This window comes from Heliangelus exortis, chromosome 3 (genome assembly GCF_036169615.1).
Source record: "Heliangelus exortis chromosome 3, bHelExo1.hap1, whole genome shotgun sequence".
NCBI classification, from domain to species: Eukaryota; Metazoa; Chordata; class Aves; order Apodiformes; family Trochilidae; genus Heliangelus; species Heliangelus exortis.
Genome location: NC_092424.1, coordinates 30403410 through 30418374, shown reverse-complemented (window position 1 = coordinate 30418374; position 14965 = coordinate 30403410). Strand labels below are relative to the sequence as shown.

At 42.4% G+C, this 14965-nt stretch overlaps 2 protein-coding genes across 5 annotated transcripts in view; one reads left to right on the top strand and one right to left on the bottom strand.

Moving 5' to 3' along the window:
- The first annotated feature begins 200 nt into the window (after positions 1-200).
- MSH6 (mutS homolog 6) lies at positions 201-13597 on the top strand. 3 transcript variants are annotated; one of them, XM_071739832.1, is made up of 10 exons: positions 201-596; positions 1841-2043; positions 3298-3470; positions 4934-7475; positions 8795-9060; positions 9669-9786; positions 11855-11944; positions 12412-12566; positions 12773-12972; positions 13428-13597. In XM_071739832.1, the coding sequence occupies exons 1-10, from the start codon at positions 316-318 to the stop codon at positions 13507-13509; spliced, it is 4110 nt and encodes a 1369-aa protein (XP_071595933.1). In that variant the 5' UTR covers positions 201-315; the 3' UTR covers positions 13510-13597. The 3 variants fall into 3 exon arrangements, with proteins under 3 accessions (XP_071595933.1, XP_071595934.1, XP_071595935.1); XM_071739833.1 differs by having other exon boundaries at positions 243-596; positions 4937-7475; XM_071739834.1 differs by lacking the exon at positions 201-596 and adding an exon at positions 885-905.
- Positions 13564-14965, bottom strand: part of FBXO11 (F-box protein 11) — an 82226-nt gene continuing 80824 nt past the window's right edge. For both annotated transcript variants that reach the window (XM_071739835.1, XM_071739836.1), the window contains exon 23: positions 13564-14895. In XM_071739835.1, the coding sequence (XP_071595936.1) occupies positions 14766-14895 (130 nt within the window). In that variant the 3' untranslated portion in view covers positions 13564-14765. The remainder of the gene's footprint in view (positions 14896-14965) is intronic.

Below are 14965 nucleotides of genomic sequence, written 5' to 3'. Positions count from 1 at the left end.
GCGGGAAGCGGGGTGGCGGGAAGCGAGGAGGCGGGAGGTGGGGGGCGGGGAGCGGGAAGTCCAGGGCAGACGCGATTGGAGGAGCACCTCCGGAGGCCGGAGGCCGGGGGCCGGGCTGCCGAGGGGGCGGTGGAGCGGATCTGGGCGGGAGATAGCCCTGCAACGCCCCCTCAGCGGTTCCTGACAGCGGCGGCCGCGGGGCAGGCGGGGCGGGGCGGGGCGGGGCGGGGTGGGGTGGGGTGGGGCCGGGCGGGGCCGGGCGGGTTTGTGCCGCGCTTGGCGCGCTGGCTGCCGGTCTCGGTTCCCGCCGTGGCCATGTCTCGTCAGAGTACTCTGCTCCGCTTCTTCCCCAAGGCCGCTTCGGAGTCCCCTCGGGCGGCTGCACCCGCCCCTGCCCCTTCTCCTTCTCCTTCTCCCTCTCCCTCTCCTCCGCAGGCCGCCGCGGGGACTCGCCGCCGCTCTTCGGGCGAACAGAATGGCCGCCAGGCCCTCAGTCGCCCCACCGGTGCGGCTAGCAACGGGGCAGCGGGCAGATCGGCGGCCCGGCGCAGGGAGGGGAAGGACGGGGAGGACGGCGCGGCAGCCAAGGCTCCCGGGTACCCGGCGCGGGGGAGGGGAAACGGCGGTAGCGCGGCCTGCGTGAGGGGATGGGTGAGGGGGGGCGGCGGAGGCGGCAGCGTGTGCCACGGGAACTTTTTGCGGGAGCGGTGGCTGCCGTCGCGGTTGGAGCAGCCCTCGGGACCTGTGTCTGTCCCCGACTTCGGCAGACGGTGGCTGCCTGGGCCTGCCGGGGCCTTCCCGGCCCGGGGTAGGGGGGGCGGAGGGTGGTGGCGAAGAATGCTCCGCGCCTCAGGCCGCGGCGGCTCCCGGCGGTGGCTGCTCCGCTCGGGCAGCGCTCGCCGGAGGTGCGGCTGTCGTCTGTCTGTTTGTCTGTCTGTCTGAATTACCGACCCAGGGGTGAAGCGCCTTGGGGCCGGGCAGGCGCTCCTGGCCGCGGCGTGCGCTGCCGCCGGCTTCCCCTGTGCCGGGGTGTGGGGCGGCGGGAGTGGGATCCGGGTGAAGGAGCGCCGACAGCTGCGGGGGGAAGGGACGCATCTTTAGTTTTTCTCGCTTGGATATCCCACGTGTTCTCTCTGTGGTTTATTATGGGGTTAGTGTCTCGGTCATCAGCTGAGCGAGTGTCGCTGATCGCTTGGTTGCAGCCGACGGGAACGTCAGGGGTGGAGTCCGGTAGTGTCTGGGTTAAAATCTCGGGAGAGAAGCAGAGAGCAAATAAAGGCTGTATCAGGTGGTTTGCAGTGGAGACAGGCTTTTTATTTATTAATTCATTTTTTGTAGCTGGAGAGTATTTTGAATCTTACTTATTTTCTTTAGATGCTGTGTTGAGAATCAGTCTCTACAGGAAAACTTGTCTTATGTTGAATGACTGTAATATGATCCCTTCCTGTGATCTTTCTCTGTTAGTTAGTGCTTGGTTGGACCTAGTTAACTCTTCCCAACCTTTACAAAATCTATTCAGAGTCTGTTTACACATGGATCACTGGCACTGCTTGGGCAGAGAGGTTGGACAAGGTGACACCCAGAGGTCCCTCCCAACTTCAACCAGTCTTTTGTGACTGTCAGTGTGGGGATCAGGTAGCACCTGGAAGAGTAAATCAGAAGACCCATTTGAAGAGAAGTAGTGATAGAGATGAACTGTATAATTCAGATTGCACCACCTAATGAAGCCTTATAACACCTTCAGTGGGCAAGCTGCTCGGAAGTAGTGTGCAGTTATGTTTATGAAGAGCTTTTCTAGATGTTTATGCTCCATAAGTCTACACATCTGTTGTCTTTGCAGTGTGTCCTGTGAATATTCACCTGGTGACATGGTTTGGGCCAAGATGGAAGGTTATCCGTGGTGGCCGTGTCTCGTATACAACCATCCAACCGAAAAAACAATTGTCAGAGGAAAAGGAAAATCCACTCGTGTCCATGTACAGTTTTTTGATGATAGCCCTACAAGGGGCTGGGTCAGTATTAAATATGTGAGGCCATATAGAGGTAAGGAATGGAAATAAAGCTTTTTGAAATAGAAATATGCCACTTGTTTTGGGAAAATAGGCATGGAGTATAGGATATGGTATTCTTCATGGAGAAAGAGCAGCAAAACAAAGATTAATATTGAATGGAAAAGCATGTTCTGTGCTTTGTAAATGACAGAAAACAAATTTTTGAGGGTTACAGATATATTTATATCTCTACATTTGTGTACAGATACACACTTATATATAAATTTGTACATAAATACATCAGTACATCTGAAGTACATCAGTACATAAATACATAATACGTACAGTACATCTGTATTTATGTACAATTCTTTGAACATAAAACAATAAGCCTTCTTATTTGTTAGATTAGAATGCAAACTGAAAGCTTGCTTATGTTTTTTTTTTCCTCATCAATATGAAAGCAATCAAAAAGCTAAATCCACTATTTCAGGTTTTAGTGCATAAGTCCTAATAAGGAATGTCAAACTCTGTTTTTAAGGAGGTACTTAGGGACCACAGTTTGTCCAGAATCAAAAGACTAGTAGCAGAATGTTTGTTAGGTAACTAAAATTAATTCTACTCTGGTGTTATTTCTTTTAAGCAGTGTAGCTCATTTTTGTTAATAAAGTATGTAACTTGAGAATTCAATGTTTGTTAGGGTAGTGCTCATAGTTACAGAGAAGAGTTGCTTTTTGTCATTTTTGAATAAGTGACCTAGGTAACTAGTGAAAATCGAATGTAAGAAAGAATTAAACCAACATTTTACTTAATAAATTTCTCACATTATTAATAAAGGTGATGTTTTCAGTGTAACAACTGAATTTAAACAGTTTCTTCCTCTTTACAAATCAAAGTTTCATCTCATGTAATCATGTAGTCTTTTTTTACCTTATTTATACTTAAGTATGGCTTAAGTGCAGTACATTTTATTTTAAATTAAAATGGTAATGTTATTACTATAACGATTGGCATAGTTTAACACAAATGAATTGGCCCATGGTTTATGTGTAACTTCCCTGAAGTTACTAAAGAATCAAATGTAGTTTAACAGCTTGCAGTTGCATTTAGAAGCAAATGCAGGTAAGGAGAATGGAGCTGTTTACCAAATGAAACAAAAAAAAGTGGTGAGAATGCTCTCTAATAGCACAGGTTGTTAGAAAACCAACTGCTTGTCTGAATACATCTAAAAGTAAGCATAAGCTAAAGAACTGGCTCAGTGTGAGGCTAGCTTCAATTTTTGACAAAATTATTTATGGTTTTACAGGTTCATCAGATGAGGGGGTGCTGAAGGGAGGTATGTTTTACAGTACAAAGCCTGAAATTAAAAGAGCGATGATGCTCGCGGATGATGCGATGAGTAAAGATAAAACCAAGCGGCTTGAGCTGGCAGTGTGCAGGGACCCGTCAGACACCGAGGAGGAAGAGGAGGAAATGGAGGTAGGTTTTATTTTTAATTGCTGTCATTTTCAGATATAATGCTAGAGCTTAGAAATTGCCTAAGCAGGGAATATCCTGTGGTTCCCTGGTGCAGTGATTACAGCTTATCTGGTTTTATTCGTGCGTGCACGTGTGTCCTTGTTTCTTTTTTTGTACTGCCTCTGTGTTGTCAGGTCATAATGCTGCTGTCTTACCTTTTCTAGTTGGAAAGACAAATCTAGTATCTCTTTAGTGTTCTGTATGGTAAGGCCTGACCTCAAAACTTAGTATATAATCCCTCTTCACTGATCACTCCCTTGTTAGCCCAGATTACCTACTTTGTCACTCGTAAGGTTAGTGCTGCATTTCTGGTGCATCCTTTGATCTTCTGTGTCTGCTATTCATAGTACGTGTTCCCCTAAGTTCTGAATTGGAAGTTTTTATTTCTCATAATGTAGAAATGTCTAACTTTGAGAGTGTTTGTCCTAAGGCATTCAATTGGATTTTTGGAGCCTGTCCTCATCTCACAGAGTAGCACTGAAATAAAAATTCTTGTACTTTTAAAACCAGTCTCTTAGTGAGGTAATTAAAAATAGATTTTTATTTTGTTTATTCATGATGTATGTGAATGATTCAAATATTATTTCAGTTACCACCACACGCACTGGAATAAATTATTTTGGAAAGGCATGAGGAACCTGTGAATGAATGGGACAGTGGTTTTCCTTACCTCCTCTGTCAGCATGGCCCATCCACTCTTTATCCAGGCTGATGTTGACCCAAGGGACAGCTGCCACTCCAAGCATTGTGTTACGTTTGTGGCAACAGTGCAGTGGGCACTGGTGCTTTGCACTCATTACAGTCCCTCCACTGCTGTTTTTCTCCAGCCCCAGTGCTGGAGTTCTTCAAGTTTCAAGCTGAAAAGGCAAATTGTTTCTTTTCTTTCTCCTACACATGCACAATCTTCTGGAATGTTACCATAAATGAGTAGACTCTGCTATCCTGTTCGTAGGTAGAAATAGATAATTAACTCAAAAAAGAAAATCACAGGCAAAACTCACATAGTACAGAAAGGCTGCAAAAACCAATTATGTTTCTGACATATGTAAGTAGGAAAAAATTTCAGCACAGTTAGCTCACGGAGACATTTTCCTTTGCTGAATTTCATATACCATATGCTTTTTGTCCAGATTATATGTTTTGTACATCAGTCTCACTTTTGAAAATCATGAATGATGCTGTAAAGAATATAAAGAGGGGTAATTATGCCACTGGCTGGTGTCAGTTTCTTACACAGAAAAAAATCAATTCTGTGAATTAATTTAATTAATTAAGGTAAACTGAATTGGCTGTGGCTCTTCTGTCTCTTGCTAGAAGTGTTATTGCTACTGTATTGTTGCACATTTTTGTGTGTCTGTTTGCAGCAGCAATACTTTACTTTTTGTACCCAGAATTTTTTAAAGGTTAAATAATTAATTTTTCAGCAGACGAGTGAAAGTTCATCAGGTGACAGTGATGACTGCAATAGTGAGGAGGATATGAAGAATAATAAGCGAGCAACGAGCAGTGAAAGTGCCGTAAAAGTGAAACGAAGAAGAGTGTTGGATTCTGACAGTGATCATGATGGTTCTGACACAGAGTTCAAGCCTGATGTAAAAGAAGCAGCAAGCAGTGAGGAAGCTAGTAGTGGGGTGGATGAGAATGAATCTGCTGACACAGAGACAGACACAGAGAGTGTTGCAGAAAGTCCCGTGAAAGTCCCTTCTAAACGAAAGAGAAGGGAGACAAGCAAGCCTGCTAAAAGGAGGAGCTCAGAAAAGGAATGTTCTGAGATGCCCAAAAGACCAGTAACTCTTTCGTCAGAAGCCAAGTCTAAGCTGACTTCGTTTGCAGCACCTGAAACTTTTGAATCTCAAGCAAATGCTTGCAGTGGAGGCACGGGTGAATTTGCAGTTTGGGAACATGAAAAGCTCGATTGGCTGCAGGAAGGGAAAAAAAAAGATGTACACAGGAGACGACAGGGTGACCCTGACTATGACCCATGTACTCTCTATGTACCTGAGGACTATCTCAACAAGTGTACGCCAGGAATGAGGAGGTGGTGGCAGCTGAAAAGTCAAAACTTTGATGCTGTGATTTTCTACAAAGTTGGAAAATTCTACGAGTTGTATCATATGGATGCAGTCACTGGTGTAAATGAATTGGGCCTGATCTTCATGAAAGGTACTTGGGCTCATTCAGGTTTTCCAGAAACTGCATTTGGCAGATTCTCTGATGTTCTAGTGCAGAAGGGCTACAAGGTTGCCCGTGTTGAACAAACAGAAACTCCTGAAATGATGGAAGCGCGCTGCAAGGCAATGGCCCACCCAACAAAATTTGACAGGGTTGTACGCCGAGAAATATGCAGAATCATTACCAAAGGCACTCAGACTTACAGCATTCTGGATTGTGATCCTTCTGAGAACCATAACAAATACCTTCTGTGTGTTAAGGAGAAAGATGCCTCCTCTGGACAGCGTGTTTACGGGGTCTGCTTTGTTGACACGTCGGTGGGCAAGTTTTATGTAGGCCAGTTCTCAGATGACCGGCACTGTTCAAGGTTTAGGACTTTAGTAGCACATTACACTCCTGTGCAGGTGCTGTATGAGAAGGGGAACCTGTCTGTGGATACACAGAAGATACTGAAGGGCTCACTTGTTTCTTGCATTCAGGAAGGGCTGATCTCTGGTTCCCAGTTCTGGAATGCATCTAAAACGCTAAAAGTCCTTCTTGAAGAGGGATACTTCAAGGAGAAACAGAACTCTGAAGGATGTTTTCTGCCCTCTGTTATCAAATCTCTGACTTCAGAGAGTGACTCACTGGGATTAACTCCTGGTGAAAACAGTGAATTAGCTTTGTCAGCTCTTGGGGGATGTGTCTTCTATCTCAAAAAGTGTCTGATTGACCAGGAGCTGTTATCGCTGGCAAACTTTGAGGAGTATGTCCCTGTGGATATTAGTACTGCAAAAAACGTGAGCTCATATAGTTTCTTTGCCAAAACTGACCAGCGGATGGTGCTGGATGGAGTCACCCTGATGAACTTGGAAGTCCTGCAGAACAGAACCAATGGAACCACAGAAGGAACTCTATTGGAAAGGATTGATTCCTGTTGTACGCCATTTGGGAAGCGACTTCTGAAACAGTGGCTGTGTGCTCCACTTTGTAATCCTAAATCCATCAATGATCGTTTAGATGCTGTTGAGGACCTTATGGCAGTGCCACATAAAATGACTGAAGTTTGTGAGCACCTGAAGAAACTTCCTGACCTCGAAAGGTTGCTCAGCAAAATCCACAGTATTGGATCACCACTTAAAAGTCAGAACCATCCTGACAGCAGGGCCATCTTTTATGAAGAAATCAAATACAGCAAAAAAAAGATTGCTGACTTTTTGTCTGCGCTGGAGGGGTTTAAAGCAATGAATGAAATTGTTGCTATCATGGAAGAAATTGCCAGTGAATTCAAATCCAAAGTCCTTAAGCAGATAGCCACTCGCAAAGCCAAAAATCCGGGTGGTCGCTTCCCAGACTTGAGTGCAGAGCTGAAAAGGTGGGATACTGCTTTTGATCATAACCAGGCTCGAAAGACAGGAGTGATTACTCCAAAGGTGGGATTTGACCCCGATTACGATAAAGCACTACAGGATATTAAAGCTGTTGAGGAAGATCTTGGCAGCTACCTGGATAAGCAACGCAAACTGCTTGGATCCAAATCCTTGATGTACTGGGGGTTAGGCAAAAACCGGTACCAAATGGAAATACCAGAGAGTGCAATATCACGTAATTTGCCTGCAGAATACCAGCTGAAGTCGAGCAGGAAGGGATACAAGCGCTACTGGACCAAGGAGATTGAGAAGATGCTGGCTGCACTGGTGAATGCTGAAGAGCGCAGAGATGCAGCACTGAAAGACTGCATGAGGCGTTTGTTTTACAACTTTGATAAAAATAGCAAAGCCTGGAGGGCAGCTGTGGAATGCATTGCTGTGTTAGGTAAGAAGCTTCCTTCGTTTTGACATACAGTACAAACAATACGTTATAGTGTAGATGATGAAACCGTCTGGATAAGCAAAAAAGGCTTGTTGCCAGCTCCTGATTTATATTTTTAAAACTGATTGTGGCAAAAGCGCTGATGATAAACAGTGATGGACTCTTTCCCTTCTGACAGTAAATGGCAGAAGAGGTGGGTTGCTGGGTCTTGATGTTTGCAAGTTCTCTCTTGGTTTCTGGTGAGTGGCTGTAGGTGTGCAGCTGAGTATTTCTCACAGTTCAGTGTAGCCTGGTGGGTTTCCCACTGCGCCTGGCATTTCTCTGTATGGATTTGTAGCTTCTTAGTAAATTAAGGCAGTGATGCAGATGGAGGAATAAAAATGTAATGTGCTAGTCATCTCTTTTACCTCTGAGTAGACTGCTTTATCAGTGGCCTTGAAAAATACAAAAAATGGTCACTGCCAGTGCTTTGAAGAAGGCAGTCTCGTAGGAATGTTCCTCTTTGTAAGAAGACTTCCTCAAATCTTCCATAAATTTCCAGGCAGAATAGTCTCCTATATTCCCTTCTTGTGACATGCATACTCTTGTGCTGTGAATTACATGCTAGCAGGAGGCACTCTGAGATGTCTTTGCTGCAAGGTAAAATGAAAGCATTGTCTGAATGCCACTGCAGCAGAAAAGGGGCAGGGACTGGCAGTCAGGGAGCATTGTCTAGGAAAGAATTCTGAGTGGGCTGAGAGAGATGGGAAGCAGGCACATTAGCCAGGGTAAGTACTGAAAATCAAGGGGGATGGATGAGCTTTCAGGTGTAGCTGCAATAAAGTATCTAAAATCATATAACATGGTGTCACATCAGTTTTTAGGACCTTAGACCTAGGCTAATTGAGTGGGTTTTCTGCTTTCAATAGACTTTTGATACTTATACTGGCAATTTTCAAGCAGTATTTATCATTATTAACAAAGTAATTCGCTGTCACTGAAGTTGATTTCGTCTTTACTTGTCACAAAAATCAATGGAAGAAAGCAGTATTCTATACATGTAACTTTAAAAAAAACTTTTAAAGTGAAATGACATAAATTAAAAACTAGAGAGGATTTTTAATCTGATGTCAGTAGAAATCTGGAAGGATAGAGGAATGACATTGTATCTCCACCTTTTGCTGCTTCTTCTGGAGTAGTTTTTGGGTGTTTTCTATAACAAGAGAATTGAATAAAAACGGAAAATCGTTTCCAAAAATGCTTTCCAGTGAGTAAATACATTCCAGGGAATGAGTAAAGAAAGGTGAAAGTGTGACTTACTGGAATTTCTGTGTATCTTTTAGATGTCTTGATGTCCCTTGCTAACTACAGTCAAGATGGTGATGGACCCCTGTGCCGACCTGCAGTTGTACTGCCTGTGGATAGTGCTCCTCCCTTCCTAGAACTTCAACATTCACGCCACCCATGCATTACAAAAACTCTCTTTGGGGATGATTTTATTCCTAATGACATCATGATAGGCAGCAAAAACGAAAATTGCAGTAGTGAAGCTTCCTGTGTGTTAGTAACTGGCCCAAATATGGGTGGCAAATCTACGCTGATGAGACAGGTGATTGAGTACCTAAGAGTAAATGTTCCATGGTACCTCTTTTTTGCATAAAGGGATGACATAACTAAACATCAAAGAATGTCCCAGCATGGGTCTTCAGGGTGTGATTGCTCCAGGACAGCAGTTAGACTGTAAAGGCAAATAAAATCTGACAGAAAATGCCCATGTTTAGATAGCAGATTTTCTTCTTACTTAAGAGTAAGTTTTACTTCTCTTATGAGTGATGGTTGGGAAAAAGAGAGAGTATCTTTTATTGTTTTCAAGTAGCCTTATCCAGCACATGACACCCTCTTGCAAAACATGCAAAGATGCTTTAGCAGGTTGAACAAGATGAAAACAGATCAGGGGCAACTGGGAAAACAACAGGGCGTTTGCTTTAAAAACGCTGCTTGCTGTGATACTTTGTGTTTTGAAGGTTTTCAGAATAGTTTAGAGTTACTTGAGATGAGTACTGCAGCCAGGAGCTGTTGGAACAGTAGGAAGGGAAGCCCTGTGTGGTCTGGTATTTGTTTTAGGGGAAATACAGTTTAATACCTTCATTCCCTGTGTGGAACTGAGATTCCAAGCCCATAGGAAAAACTTAAAATATTTTAATCTTTGTTCTGCAGGCTGGTCTCCTGGTTATAATGGCTCAACTGGGTTGCTATGTACCTGCTGAAGTCTGCAGGCTTACACCAATTGACAGAGTATTTACGAGGCTTGGAGCCTCAGACAGAATTATGTCAGGTGAGTTTCTGAAATCCAGATGCCCAAAGGGCTTTTGCCACTGAGTGAGTTTCTTTTCTTGCTTTAAGTGGCAAGTTGGAGAGGGACAGTGTGTGGATTTCACAGGGAGAGCTGGGCAACTAATTTGGTGTCTTTCATTGTTCAGAGTAGAAACAGGATTATGTAGTTGTGCTTGATTTGTTTGATATGCTTGTCCTCCATTAATTTTGTCAGACACATAGGGCCACTTTTTAATGACTTTTAATATTAAAAGCCTGCCTTCCAGCTGGATGCAAGCCTGAGGAATATCTTTTGGGATATTTTATGGTTGATTGTATTGTACTTAAACAGGTGTCTTTTTCGAAGTGTTCTAGAATTGGACAGTGATGTTCAGGTAGCTGTAGGAGTTGTTTTTGTACAGAATGCATGCATTATGTCTGAAATTAATTTCTTCAGAGGATCATGAGAGAAAGGCTTCTTTCTTGGAAGGAGTTGTTGACAATTGTTGGGAGTATTTTGTTTCTTCCTTGGAGAGGAAGACAGAGGTGGAGGATGACACAAAGTGGAACAGGAAAATTGGTGGTAGGCAAAGTGTGGCAGGGCTAGAAAAACAAAGTTATTTTTTGTGGTAATAAAAGTAGCATCAGTGCGTGTGTATTTTCTGAGACCTGTCTTCTGAAAACTGTGGGTCAGTGGGTATGAAAGTGGATACTGACCTTGTTGCACAGAAGGACTTTGGAAATGGATCACTGAGTTCTTATCTAAAAAAGTATCTACACTTTCCCAAACTGAGGCTTTTCTTAGTAGCCATAGTATTTTAAGTCTTTATTTGCCCATATATTTTTGAAGTATATTACTTCAGCGTTTATGGTAGAAATAAAACCTGCCCTTTTTGCTAGAGAGATGGTCAAGAAAAAAATGCAGCATTTTCAAATTTTTTTCTATGAATGGAGAGATTTTTTTTCTCTTCCAAATATGTGCAGAAATCCTTTAACATTTTGCACTAAGAGGCTGAGCACTGCTTTGAAGTTTGTTCTTAAAGGCATTACTTTCCACACTGCATAAAAACCTAAGCACAAGGCAGGTTGTACCACAGTAGTCATTTGAGTTGGACATCAACAGGGCATTTCTGAAGTAAATTTTAAGTAATAGAATACTAAATTTGCCTATGTAATTGTAGGGATTTATTTTCTAAAGTGAAACAATTGTTATTTTGAGACACTTAAAAATATTCAGTGCTGAAGACTTCTTTAAACAGATGCAGAAAACCCAGATTGCTGGACACAATTTAATAATCCATGTTGAAAAACTTAAGAGAATAGCAGTGCTCATGCAGTGTGAGTACAGGAGTAGCATTAATTGCTGCAGCATGTGATTATTTGTGATGAGCCTTACAAAGACCTAGAAAATCTGTACTTCATATACAGGTGTATTTATTGTGTGCATGGGTCTGGATAATTGTTTATGTATTGGTGCTTGTAATCTGCTAAAAAATTATGTAGGGTCTAAAACTCAAGCCTTGTATTATCTGGGTTGCTGGAATCCTGTAAGATGTTCAATCCTTAGCAGCAGTTTATTTCTTTTTATTTCACTGGAGTACATACTACTGCTGGCTTAATTATCTGAATAACTCATTGCCTTATGACATCAACAACCAAGCCAGGAAGTCTGTAGCCTCTCTGCTTGCTTTTTCACACTGAAAAGCCACACGTTTTAAGCTTGCCTTGTGCATTTGAGAGCAAGAAGGGGCAAAAGATTCTCCCCCTCTTGTGTCTTTTGTGCCCTCTTGTCCAGGGGGTACAGATGACCAGTGCTGTTAAAAGTAGGCAGATAAGGTGGCCTAAAACTTTGCTACATTAATTGTACTTGTGCCCATGTCTGTACTCATAAAGAACCAAAATCTGCCTTCCCTGGCAAATTGGAATCCTGCTGTTTTCATGCTGAAAAAAAGTTGTATGTTTTCATGGTTAGTTTTCTGTCAAGATTCATTTTGGCTTGACTGAGGCTCAAGTGCAGATTTAATCTGATTTTAGTTGTGCTTTTCTTATCTTTGAATAATAATACTTCATGGCTTTTGTTTCCTTTAAAGGTGAAAGTACCTTCTTCGTTGAATTGAGTGAGACATCCAGCATTCTCCAGCATGCAACAGAGCACTCCCTTGTTCTTGTGGATGAACTAGGTAATTAGCTTTGTAACAGATGGAAATTAAATCCAAGATTGAAAATTAGCTGTTGGGCTGTCTAAATGGCAAAAAGGTACCCAGGGGTAACTATCTTAATCTTGCTAGTGTGTAGTGGACTGTATCTACAGAAATATCTCTAAACCATGTATGCTTTTAGGTGCCCTGGGAGCTAATACAACATTCTATGCCCCCCTGTCTATTTTTAGTTGCATTTTCCTGCTTTCCTTTGTGTAATTTTTTGCAGCAAACCTTGACCAAGCCAGGAGCAAGACTCCAGCAAAAGACTCTTCTTCAGTGCAGAAGAGTGTGTGATTGTTGGAGTGGAGATACTTGGGTTACTTCACACTGATGCAGGTGGCTCTTGCTGCTCTTTATCAGTCTTTCTCACAGCCAGGACAGAGAGCAAAACACAATTTATTGACACAAACAATGCATTGCATTTGTCTTTGCTTTTCCCTTTCCAGGCAGAGGGACAGCTACTTTTGATGGAACAGCTATAGCCAGTGCAGTTGTGAAAGAACTTGCAGAGAAAATCCAGTGTCGGACACTGTTCTCCACTCACTACCACTCACTGGTGGAGGATTATTCACACAGTGCAGCTGTGAGGCTTGGGCACATGGTATGTGTGAGCTGTAACACACCTATTGTGGGCACTGATGTATACAGGATTTTTTTTTTTAAAGGACAGGCAGACCTCATGCTGTGCACGTTTTTCTGAACTCTCATGCCCGAAGTCTCAGAGGTGCCTTAAAAAAAAAAGCGATGTTTCATGTATTTATTTACTCTCTAACTTCCACACACTGACTGGTAACTTTCTCTCTCTAGGCTTGTATGGTTGAAAATGAGAGTGAAGATCCAAGCCAGGAAACCATCACCTTCCTTTATAAGTTCATTGAAGGAGCATGTCCAAAGAGCTATGGCTTCAATGCAGCAAGGCTTGCCAATATCCCAGAAGAGGTTATTCAGAAGGGGCACAGAAAAGCAAAAGAGTTTGAAAAAATGACCATTTCACTGAGAGCATTTAGGTAAGGATTTCCATTTTTAACTTGCACATTGCTTAGCGGGCATCTTGTTAACATTTAGAGTGGCTTTTGCTCATAGTCTCCAAGCAGAGGGGGAAGTTAAAACTATTTTTATGAATACCAAATGTATTTCACAGGTGGTGAGGAATTAGTAAAGCCTGACTACAAGATGGCAGATATGACTAATGTGGTATTTTAAGCCTTGGGTCACTGTGCTGGTTGGTCTCTGGGGCTGAGGCCTTTAATTTGCAGAGGTGCTGGGCTGGCTGCTGGTGGGGTGCTGTGGTAAGACTGGAATCCCCAGTGGTTGCCTCTGCATCAGGCACCGGAGGGCCCCTGGCAGCCCACACACCAGAAATGAAATGGCATCCATGTCTTGTAAAGCTGTACAGGTAACACACAAGCTGGGCTCTGTCCTCTCTGTGTTCCATAAAGCTGATTTCATTTGTTCTCCTTAGGTATCTGTGCCTGGTGGTGGATGGTGCAACAAGTGATGCAAATGCTGTTCAGAAACTTACCACTATGATCAATCAACTTTAAGAACCCAAGTGGTTTTGTACTGGCGGTTTCTCAAAAAGGTTGTGTCAGACAACATTATGATCTAATAAACTTTATTTTTTAAAAATGACCATTTTTCCATTGTCTTTCCTAGGAAATTAAACCCTTTAATTCATACCTACTCTCTACATAATGGTTATTGAGTACTCCACAATATATTAAGTCTAGATGTTATGGTACATGCATACACTTTCAGGCTGTTGATTACCCACTGTCACCAATACACATAAATGGAAAAAAGCTATGAAACTGTATAGGGCTGTATATATACTTGTCTCAGCTTCATTAGAGCAGGAAATTGCTGTGATTTCCAGCAGATTATGTAAGTAATGTCCGGACTGTTCAAAAAAAACTATGAACAGAGTAAAGTACAAGACTGTTTTGAGGAGACTTTCTACTGTGTACTTTAAAACATAGTATAATTTCATTCACAAAACTTAGTTACATGGGTACTTTGTTTTATAGTGCATTATAGTCTAGGAAGTCTCATTAAAACACTCACTTTTTTTGTTAGGGTGGTTTGAGTACAGACTTGCTGGGGCAGGAAAGGAGATTATTCTAACTTCAGAGGACACCAGAAAAATTGCTGGATATAATTTAAGATTAGTGTTTTCTCTTTCATAGAAAGAACGTACATACTGGGACATGAGTACAGGTACAGCAAGTCTAGGTGTGCTAACAAAACAGGACACATTCAAGTACAATAAGATTTTTTTTGCTTGAAATTAGAAACAAACTACATGAGATTAAAGCATTAAAATCATATTTCTCAATCTGAATAAATGTTAAAAAATCAAAAGAAATGCAGAAGTGCTAGCTCACATTTTTTACCATGTTACAAAAGCAATTGGTACCCATGTCCATAAAGGCAGCAACAAAGAATGCTGCTTGTCTACAGAATAGTACTACTGCAAATTGGACTGCGTTTCAATGCTACTTGTAAAAACACCAGCTTTCAGAAGTTGGTATCTGTACAAAATTGCAGCTTATTTTTCTTCACTTCTGTCCCTTCAAAGTCTTTTGTTTACACAGTAATGCTAAAACGCCCAGTTCTGTTATCCTGAGTCAACATATTGCCACTTTCTTTTTTGGTAGGTTGAGCTCCATAGTGTCAACACCTCACACATCCACTTTAATACAGTCTCTTTCTGCAGAAATGGGCAAGTATAACTTCCTCCAAAAAAAAAGTTTTAACAGTTATGATATTAGAATGGCAGGACTTTCTTTCTGAAAGGAATTCAGTTGTGCTGCAATGTATTAGATTCTATAGGTGGAGCAGAGTCATATAGTGTATCTGTATCATGTGTGGGTTCTCCAGCAAGTGTACAGGGATTAGACAGTGTTCCAGCACCACAGTCACAGAAAAACCTAGGAAGAAAGAGAGCTCTTTAGTTTCTACTTCACTCGTGTTGTAAAAATGGCTCAACATACTTGTTTG